Here is an 11,298-nt window from a genome sequence, read left to right as displayed (position 1 = left end):
AGGTTGGTGAATAAGAGCTGCAAACAACTCTTCTGGAGAGTTATATGTTGCATATCCTAATGTGCAAGTAACTATTGGAGACATAAAAGACCATTTTCACTTTTTTGTTCAAGACTTTTGTAGTTACCCTATCATTCTTGGGCAACCTTGCATTTCGAAAACCCGCTTGGAAACAAAAGCTCTTGATGATGGTTCTTTCTATGCTCGAATCCGAAGCAAGAATGATGAACGAGCTGTCCAATTTCTTACTGTGTGTGTTAACCATCATCGAAAGAGAGATCAACTGCATGGTTATCATGTGCCTCCTAATGCCTAAGAATTTAAGGATTTTCAGGCTGCACTGCTATAAAAGGAGGCTATGGCAGTGCGTCATGTAAAAAGATTGAACCTCTTTATGCTACAGAAACTGTGTCTCTAGCAAATCTGTATGTATGTACAGCCAATAGTATGGGTTGTTATAAGTCTCTTCTAGCCATGACTAAAGCTGAAATAAAATATTTATGTCATGTAAAAAGGGTGCTAAAAACTTATGACATGATGGCTGAAAATGAAGATATTTTGGGATTTTTTTTTACTAATTACTATTGACACATTGGCTAAAATATATTCAGCTGCTCATATAGAAAATCAGGCTAAAAAATAGTCCATAGAAGTGTGTACATTGGATTTTTATCAAACAATTCAAGAATTTGTTGAGCAAGAAGACATTGGTTTACTCATCAAGTTTAAAGCGCAAGTGGAGACAAAATACAAGACAGTGGATAAGAAAGTCAAGCATGTGATGACAGTCCCACTGCCTCCTGAAAGTGAAGGGCTGGCTGATAGGGTAGCAAATCAACCAAGTCTTCATAATCCTTCCAACATTGGTCACAAGTTCAAATCTAAAAGTACAAAAGAGCTCAAAATAGGTGATAATTCAAGTTTCCTTTCATCACTGAAAAACACTTTTTTATGCAAATGCTAATGAAACATGGAAAAGCTTTTGCATTTTAGCCAAGTGAAATATGCTATGTGGATCCAAATATTGTGGCTTCTATGGTCATTTTTACGGTCCCACATGTGCCTCAGAACCTCAAGCCCAATCCCATTCCAAGGGCACATTTGCCCAAATTATTGGAACTTCTAAATGAGAAGATCAGAATGAAGATTTTAGAACCTTCTTCAGTACCTTACTCAAATCGACGGTTTACCATGCCTAAGAAAAATTGATCTTTACGATTCATTCAAGATCTATAGCTTGTTAATCGTGTCACAATCCGAAATGTTGGTTGGGGTCCAATTGTTGACGAGTTTGCTGAAGCTTTTGTAGGTAGAGCAATTTATTCTATGGGTGACCTATATTCAGGATATGACCAATTTCAGCTGTCATTAGAAAGTTGAGACATTACCACAATGAAGACACCTCTTGGATTGGTCTGCATGTGCACTCTACCACAAGGTGCAACAAACTCTGTAGCTCATATGATGAAGGCCATGCACAGAGTCTTAAGGGACTTTATTCCACAACTTACTCTTCCGTTTCTTGATGATGTACCTATCAAGGGATGTGAAGTCAATGAAAAGAATGAGGAGCTTGATGAAGATGGCTGCATGACATTTGTAGCTAACCATATTCATGATTGTCACAGGATTTTAATAAGTCTAGAAGATGTACATCTTACCCTTTCTGAAGCTAAGTCAATTTTTGGAGTAGAAGAAGTCCTAGTGGTCAGACATTTGTGTGGCCCCTATAGATGTAAACCTTCACCAATCAAGATAGATGCCATCAGCAGAATGCAAGAAAAATGAACAAATATTTCAGAGGTGAGAAGATTTCTTGGAGCATGTGTATTCTATCTCATATGGATACCACATTTTGCTCATGTAGCTGAAAATCTCTATCAATTATTAAGAAAAGGCCAAAGATTCTCTTGGGAAAAGAGCATACTCTCACTGTACGCAAACTAAAGAAGTTTTAATTTCAACCCCCACTCTCAAAAGGGCTAATTATTCAAATGGTCAACCCATCATCCTTACTGTGGATACAAGTCTCATTGGGATAGGATGGGATGTTGGCCAAGAAGACCTTGAAGGTAACAGATATGCAATTTGTTTTGGAGCAAAGGTTCTCAATGAACGTCAAAGAAGGTATGCACAAGTAAAAAAGGAATTGTGGGGAGTTGTAACGACATTAAAGTGTGATCGTGAATACTTTATAGGTGCTTCCGTAGTGGTAGAAACTGATTGTTTTCCACTATTGGGCATGATTTCCAATTGCTCTACACCCGACATTGCTATGCTAAGATGGATTGCCTATCTCTCAACCCCAAATTAAAGCATATTGTAGGAAAGGAGAATCCAATTGCTGTCATGTACAAGATATGACAATGAAGAAGAGTTGATGGAAGAAGATGAAGCTGAAGAATCTATACTTTCTGAATTTCATTCCATGGCTACTGAAAGTACCTTTTCAGTTGATGCATATACAAACCCAAAACTGAATCTTGTAGGTGAATCTGATCTTTTTAATGGTATAGCATTAAGTATAGTAAGAACAGGAAAATGTACTACTATAAATTAGCATACAGCAACAAAGATCAAAGATTTATCTATGGAAGAAGGGTGGTCAACTAGAAGCCAGCATGCTCATTGCCAATCCCTCAAGTTCTAGTTCATTTACTTGAAGAAGATTGGCTGAAGATCGGCCAATATTTGAGCACAATGAAGAAGAAAGAGACTTGGTATGATGAAGATTTCAAGCATATTAAGAGGAAAGCTTATGGCTTCTTTCTTAAAAATGGGCATCTATGGGAGCACGCAAAGAAGAAGAAAGGAGTGCCTATTCGAGTTTTAGGTAATAAAAGGTTGCAACTATAGGTAATGAAGGAATTTCATAAAAGCTTGTGGGCTGGCCATAGAAGTATATGGGGAACCTTTATTAGGATTTGGCAGTTCTCCAAAGACAATCCACATCATATCCGTTGTTTCAAGATAAAGTGGAAAGATTGTATGTGTGTCAGATGTACTCTATGGTTAAGCATCGAGATGGGTTACAACCAACTTATCCCTTGCCTATACATTATGGATGGGTTATTGATCTTGTAACCATGTATACAGGGATATGGAATATGCAGTATTTAGTGCTTATAAGAGAATATCTAACCAATCAAGTTGAAGATAAAGCTTTAACAAACAAGACCACTCAAGTTGTTTGTCACTTTTTGCTTAAAGAAGTGTTTTGCATATATGGTTGTATCGGTAAAGTAATTGCAAAGATAGAGGAGAGTTGGATGCAGATGAGGCACACAACATCTTTGCTCAATTGGGTATCAAGTTGGCTTTGACATCAGCCTAAAATCCTGAAGGTAATTGAAAGAGTGAGAGAGGACATTAGCATATTTTGAAAGCTCTAGCAAAGTCTTGTAGAGAAAAGATCAAAGAATGGCCTAAAATGCTACCATTTGCATTTTGGGCTGACCGGACTACTCACAGTACGGTGACTGGCTATATGCGAGTTGAACTTATGCATGGACAACAAACAATTATGCCAATTGAAGAATCTATTCTCACATGGAGTCTTCTACCTTGGGAGGAAGGCATCAGTAGAGAAGAGTTGCTAACTTTGTGCATATGGCAGCTAGAAAGAAGGCATGAAGATGTTCAAGCAGCTATTAAGAAGTTAAAAACATCAAGACTAAAAAACAAAAGAAGATTTGATAGGCAACATCAACTTCGGCCAAGAGCTATCCAAGAAAATGATTGGGTACTTGTCTATGATAGCAGCCTAGATAATCAATACAATGCTTCTAGGAAGATAGTAAAGCATTGGTTTGGTCCATATGCGGTGAAGGTCATTCATGATAATGCCACATATTCATTGGCTGAATTGGATGGGACAAGCATGAAGATACTTGTAGCTAGAAAAAAATCAAGCTTTCAAACAAAGAGAAAGTTCAACATATGAGTTAGAAGACTTGGATATAATTCAAGAGCATGAAGACATAGAGGAAGAAGAAGAGGCAGAACATGAAGACACTGACATGGCAGAAGATATTTATTCTTACACTACAGATCCGTAAGACTTTGACACATGCCAGAGTATGTGCAGGTTAGGAGGGGGTGGATGTCGTGCCGCTATACGCACATTGTGTGAAAAACTCTAGAATGCAACTTCAAATCTAGAGAGCCAATGCCACTTTAGGAATTAATGTTAGTATCCATGGTTCAAAAATATTAGATTTTTGGACAAGTTTTAGCCAATTTTTAATATTTTAGATATTATCTCTTGTAAACATTCATAAAACTTTAAACAACTTCTAGATTAGGATAACATGTAAAAGAAAGCATGTAGCTCTCAGCTATTTTGAGAGGATTTTATGTAAACATAAAGATTAGTGAAATCGTGCGATGCGGGATCGCTGTTTTTAGGTAGTGAACAGCTCTGGCTAGGTGTGCTAGTATTTTCCCCCCTTTCGAAGCCAATGGAAGCATCAGATTGGTGATCTGAGAAAAATAGAGGAATGTATTATATTATACACGTTTTTGTCTATTAGAGTTTTATCTTCTCATAATGCAAAAAAAAACTGACAGGCTTCATCTCTGTTAGCATTCTTCTACATTTTCTATTTCTTTTTTTGAGTATTCTTCTACCTCTTCTATTTCTTCAAACCCCTTCTCTTCCATCTACTCCTCTCCCTGAATCTCCATTCACCGAGTTGTCTCTTGTCCTCGTGGTAGACTTTCGACACCACACCTTGTCAGGGGAAGTTCATGCTATCATTAGAGGTGAATTCCGAAAGATATTTGGGTTGATTTGGGACTGATATCTTCAGTCATATTCAAAGAGTTAGCTACAACAATGTTCTTTTAATTCATTTCTTACTCTATAGAAGACATATTGTCAAAATATGCAAGTATTATGTGCCCCTATGGCAGGGCAATGTTTGTAGATCATTCATAGATGCTTTGAGTTGAATTAAGAGAAGCTTTTTCTCTTATTTCTTGGCTGTCGTAACTTGTCCTTATCATAAACCCAATTTGAAGCTCTCTTGAAGCAAGTCTCTTTGCCCTACAAGCCTTGTAATTGACTCATAACCTTTTCTCTCTAACAGTCTACATTGAATGTAATCATGCAAAGTTGATTCATGATGTGGCATCATGTATGAATGATGGGATGCAGAGTAGTTTATGATACATGACAGGATATTATACTTGATTTTATAACTTGTGATTGCTCTTACAGTCAAGAAAAAAAGTTTGATTTGAGTTAGAACTTATGAGATAATACTCTTGTGATCTTTGCTAAGAACATGCAGTTGGAAGCTCTATTAACATCTTTAAGAACTTGGCTTGAAACCTTCAACCCTTCTCTTATCTCTACCATCTCCGGAGTCTAAACTCTTGAACCACCATACATTCTTTTCTCTCAAACCCCTATGATTGACCGTGAAGTATCTCAGTTGAACCTTTAAACATTCACTGTAATCTACTTATCTCTTGAAGACACATCTCCATCTATCTTATCTAGTTTTCTTGCCAAACCCTTGTGGTGACCTTCAACCCTATGCACTACTACAACACTCCCCTATTTTCACTACCCTTTCAGTGGTAGCCCTTGCCCAATGATTTCTTGTGTAATGACTCCAAGGAATAAATCCTAGAGGCTCTTTCCCATATTGTTGCATCATCCTTACTCCACCATGCATATTGCCACAAGACATTGCATTTTTAGCCACTTTAGCATCCTATATAAATAAACCAACACTCACATCATGCTCATATTCAGCCCGAATGACCAATAAATGAGTTTCCTCTTCAAATTGTACCAATTATACACTATTGGCATCACCAAGAAATTGACGCTTCCTCTTAATTATGTCAATGATTTGTATTGAAATTCCTGCTCGGCGATACCAAGCACCTCTCCCAAGGCGAATTCCACCCAACTATTTAAAATCCATTCTTCAAGAACCTTCTTAAGATCCGTGGCTGTCTCAATATCAAACTGTAGATTATATCCCTGCTTGCCTTCTTTTTGCCCTGTTATTTGCTATCCTATTTCTGCTCCTACCCAACCTCTTCCATAGCATGCTCAAGAGGTGGCTCATTTGCACCTTTAGGCTAATCCATACTTGTTCTTGTCACTCTCTTAGATGCTAGCATGGCTTTGTATAGCTTGAGCTACAGTTAGTATACAACTATGCTTCATGTAAGCTTAGTGAAGCCTAGTATAGCTTAAACCAAGTGAAACGAAGCCTAACAAGGCTTTACCCACACTTAGCATAGGCAAGTGTAGCAAATCCTAGGGGCTTGGTATAGCATGACTTGTCGTTAGCCTATGGTTATACATAGCCTAAGCTTAGTGACTAGTGGATGATATGGTAGATAGTTGATGACAAAGCATATCCTATGGTTTGCAAGTGAGTCCAGGCTTGGCATACTCTAGCCTACACATATTATATGGGTTCTCTCTCTCTCTCTCTCTCTCTCTCTCTCTCTCTCTCTCTCTCTCTCATCATATAATAGTTTATATTCATGTAAAGTTACTTGTTTCGTACATATGTTTTGCATGCTAGTATGTTTATTTATATTAACTAACCAACTCGGTAAAAAGCCCTTTAAAACCTAATTAAAAATCAAAAATACCTATCTAGAGCATCAAATAGCTCATCAATAGTCCCTTTAACTAGCTCTGTAGCACATCTATCCTCACAAAAAAGATCGTGTTTTCTTTGTAGTTAAATACAACCCTAATGCATTAATTAACCAAATAAAAATCACATGAAAAATGATGTTAACAGCTTTGAGAATACTCGATGTAGCTTTTCCTTTAAATACTCACCAATAGTCATGTTTTTATAGCCCAAATTGCATTCACAGAGATGGTAATATCTACGTTTGCATGCACAAAGAACCTTGTGGTGATGGTGCCCTTCATGCCCATATAGACAACAACCAAAAGATATGCTTGAGCAAAATAGAAAGCTTACCTTGTAAGCATCAATAGTAAATGTGCCCTCTTAGGTATCACTGCAACTCCTCTTAAAAGCTCTGTGTGTGTGTGTGTGTGTGTGTGTGTGTGTGTGTGTGTGTGTGTGACATTTTTGTTTAATGTCTACTTTTCATTCAATAAGAGGAAATCTGAAAATAGCAGGGCACTGGTTTTAAAAAGGAAATGCATATAGATATGCATTATAATCATGATAAATTTATCACTTTTTTCATATTATAAGGGGTAGTTTAATATGAAGATATCATAACAAACACAATGTTTTTCAATTTCTAAATTTATGTCCATCTCAAATTCTAAAGTTGGATGATATGAAATGACACAACTAAAGGGTTGTGACAAGAGACTAGGCATCCCATAAGCTATGGTTTTGCACATATCCTTAATATTTGGTTTGCTTTTCTAGTACTAATGGGCACTCAATGCTAGTAGCCTATCGTAAGGGGTGGATTAATAGGAAGACACTCATAGCAAACCATTGTTTTACACTTTCAAAGTTTATTTCACACTTAACTTTGGAAGTTGGATGAAATGAAATGACACAAATAACGTTTTTTGACTAGTAACCTATCACAAGGGGTGGTTTAATAGGACTCTACTCATACCCAATATGATGATTCTCAATTTTTAGTCTCAACTTTGTAATCCAACTCCTCACCTACCGAGCTAATACTTGTGAACCATGGGTCTACAAATTAAGGTTAGAAAAACAAAGGTTGTGTTTGGGACAGCCATGATTTTAGCTTTTTGTATATATGCAGCGATCAATACTAAGGAAAGGAGGTTGAAGGCACGAGGAAAGATAGCAACAAGAGAAGTTTGTCTGTTAACGCGTGATGTCCAGTATTCAAAGTTGTCTTGTTCCATCTTTCCTTGTTTGCAAAGCGGCACTTCCAAGGTGAATATCCAGCTTGCAAGAGAAGTGAGCTAATTATGTTTGCAAAGCGACACTTCCAAGCGTTGTTTGGGCTTGCAAGCTCCAAGGAATTAGTCTTTAGTGTTCCTTCTGTGTTTGCATTGATTTGTTTCTCAAATTTTGGCTGTCTTAATGGAGATCTTGGCGTTATGTTGTTGCTCCGGTCATCTATAAAGTGTTGTGGAGTGACTGATAACAGCTGCGTCGATATTGATTGCAGCAGGATAATGAGTGGGCAATTGACAGCAGCAATCAAGCGGCTCTTAGTAGGGATAGGATATCAGTGTGATTTGACAGAGTAATTAGAAGGCATGGTTTGGAGATTATAGCTGAGATAATCTGTGCGATTAATTGGCCGGTGGCGCATGATCTGAGGGTAACTGTGAGTCGATACATCAGTGATTTCTATTAGGGCTACAGACCTGAGATAACCCTTGTGATTGATTGATGGAGTAATTAGAAGTCATGGTTTTGGGATTATAGCTGAGATAGTCAGTGTGATTAATCGAGTGGCCTATGATCGTCTCAGAGTATAAACTGTGAGCCGTACACGAGTGATTGAAATTAGGCTTGCGGACTTAATGAGATAATCAGTGTGGTTGATAAGAGAGCCGATGGAAGCAATCAATCATGGGGAGCATAAGCGATCAATATTAGGGTAAGAGAATCAATGTGATGTGATATTTGGATCGATATTGATCTTAGCGTGAGAGGGAGATAAATTAGTGTGATTGATAAGAGAGCAAAATATAAGGAGAGATCAATCGGCATGGGGAGTAGCCGTGTGTATCCGACAGTGTATGAATGCGAGACGGAGGGGAGAGAGAAGCAGACGGTGGTGTCGGATCTGGACGGGACGATACTGAGGGGCAACAGCTCCTTCCCATATTTCATGCTAGTAGCGTTCGAGGCGTCGGGGGTCCTGAGGTTTGCGGCCCTCCTGCTCTTGTCTCCGATCTTATGGCTGCTCTACCAATGTGTGTCGGAGGCCTGGGCCATCCAGCTCCTCGTCTTCGTATCCTGCGCTGGGGTCAAGGTCGCCCACCTCGACTCCATCGCGCGAGCCGTCCTGCCCAAATTCTACATCGACGACATCCACCCGCAGACCTGGAAAGTCTTCTCCTCCTTCGGCAAGCGCTACGTGCTCACGGCCAACCCCACGATCCTCGTCGAGCCCTTCGCCATCGAGTACCTCGGGGCCGACGCCGTCATTGGGTCCGAGCTCGAGGTCGACCGGCATGGGTACGCCACTGGCTTTCTCAAGCCGCCCGGCGTCCTTGTGGGGGAGAACAAGTTGATGGCCCTCGAGGGGGTTTTCGGAGAGCACCTTCCTCAAGTTGGTCTTGGTGATCGACCAAGCGACTACCCGTTTCTGAATTTGTGTAAGGTATTGTAAGCTAGCAATCTATCATCTTAGTCGTGAGGAACTTTTGCATAAGGTCGTGTAATGTTGTGATTCATGTCAATGTGCACATAAGAATGTCCATACCTATGGACGTATACACATATATATGATGTATTTATAGTGAAACACACACACACACACTCTCTCTCTCTCTCTCTATATATATATATATATATGTGTGTGTGTGTGTGTGTGTGTGTGTTTAAAAGGAAGGGGGGGGGAGGTAATTAATCCATATATCTTGTGTCTTCAATGATAAAGGCCTTCATTAATTTGATAGTCCTACAAAGTCCAACCTTTTCATGTTTACTTTAAAGTTGAAGCAATGTGTATAATTTTGAAAATTGACACATTGAAAAAGAGTATCATGTTTATACCATTTGTAACATCATGCTAGGAACATTCCATTTCATTACAATAGTCCAATGTTATTGTATCTAAAGTTTAAATCATTGAAACCTCTAATTCCTTGATGTTTTTTTCGTAGGAGGGCTACATTGTGCCAAGAAATCCAAAAGAAAAACCACTTCCACAATATAAGTTACTTAAGCCCCTCATTTTTCATGATGGGCGTTTGGTGAGGCTACCAACTCCATTATGGGCATTAATTATTCTATTATGGCTTCCAATTGGATTTTTGTTGGCATTGATCCGCGTTGCTGCTGGTGCCCTTCTTCCAATGAGTGTCGTGTACCATGCATTTAGAATATTGGGTGTCCAAGTGCATGTAAAAGGGACACCTCCTCCTCCAATTCAAAGAAAACCCTCAAGCAAGAGGCATGGGGTTCTTTTTGTGTGCACCCATAAGTCACTACTAGATCCCATCTTTGTATCATGTGCATTAGGGCGTCCAGTGACTGCACTGACATACTCAGTATCTCGTGTCTCAGAGATCATATCACCTATCCAAACAGTAAGACTACTGCGAGATAGGGAGAAAGATGCTGCACACATAAGAAAACTGTTAGAAGAAGGAGACCTTGTTATTTGTCCTGAAGGCACTACTTGTAGAGAACCATTCTTGTTGCGATTTAGTGCACTCTTTGCAGAGCTTGCTGACCATATTGTCCCTGTAGCCATGAATAATAAAATGAGCATGTTCCACGCAACTACAGCAAGGGGATGGAAGGGCATGGATTGCTTTTATTATTTCATGAACCCGAGCCCAAGTTATGATGTGCATTTCTTGAATGAGCTACCTAGAGAGCTCACATGTGCAGCAGGAAAATCTTCCTATGAGGTGGCCAACTATATACAAAAGGTCCTTGCTGATACCCTTAGCTTTCAATGCACCAACTTTACAAGGAAAGATAAGTATAGAGCTTTAGCTGGAAATGATGGAATAGTCCCAACAACAACCAACCTTAAGCTCATAAAGTAAAAGCATTTTGAGATCCTATAAGGTCTCAAGTGTTATTCAAGTGAGATGTTATAAGGACAAAAAATGTGAGATGCTTGATCTTGTAAATACTACTAGCCCTAGACAATCATAATGTGCACTTTTAGTGCACCCAATGCATTACACTTTCATGGTGTAAACAAGTCCTTACCTTTTCTACAATATGGAAAAATGACTATGGAGAAGGTTTCTAATTGAACATTCCAACACCCTTTTTGTTGCGAAGTATAAAGTACAAGGACATGTGAATTACAACCTTCAATGAATTTTCAACTACTCCCTTTACCACTATAGAATCAGGGAATATATTAATAGTAGTTTCATTCGATAATGTATCACAAATGAGAAAAAGTTTAAAGTTTTAAACATACATAGACTTAGTCGTAGTCAATGTATGTAAATGTTATTAATAGTAGTCCCAAATGCTAATGTATCACAAATGAGAAAAAGTTTAAAGATGTGTGTACTAGAAACCAGTTGACAAGCATCTCCACATGGCACCATACAACACATTTCTAAAGTTGCCATATAATAAGGTTTAAAGGGACGTTGTGAAGATGACCAATGGCCACATATAATCATTAGCCATG

The 11,298-nt window shown here is 38.7% G+C and overlaps 1 protein-coding gene across 1 annotated transcript; it reads left to right on the top strand.

Moving 5' to 3' along the window:
* Positions 1–8,004: 8,004 nt before the first annotated feature.
* On the top strand, positions 8,005–10,894 carry LOC148013134 (glycerol-3-phosphate acyltransferase RAM2-like). Its single transcript, XM_087667808.1, has 2 exons — positions 8,005–9,291; positions 9,797–10,894. Exons 1-2 carry the CDS (start codon positions 8,674–8,676, stop codon positions 10,688–10,690), a joined length of 1,512 nt encoding a protein of 503 aa, XP_087523934.1. The 5' UTR covers positions 8,005–8,673; the 3' UTR covers positions 10,691–10,894.
* The last annotated feature ends 404 nt before the right edge of the window (positions 10,895–11,298 follow it).

This window comes from Lygodium microphyllum, chromosome 26, assembly GCF_053477565.2.
Source record: "Lygodium microphyllum isolate KBCC chromosome 26, Lygodium_microphyllum_v1.1.10, whole genome shotgun sequence".
In the NCBI taxonomy this organism is placed as follows: domain Eukaryota; kingdom Viridiplantae; phylum Streptophyta; class Polypodiopsida; order Schizaeales; family Lygodiaceae; genus Lygodium; species Lygodium microphyllum.
The sequence above is the reverse complement of the archived record's forward strand: the minus strand, read 5'-3'. Positions and strand labels throughout refer to the sequence as shown.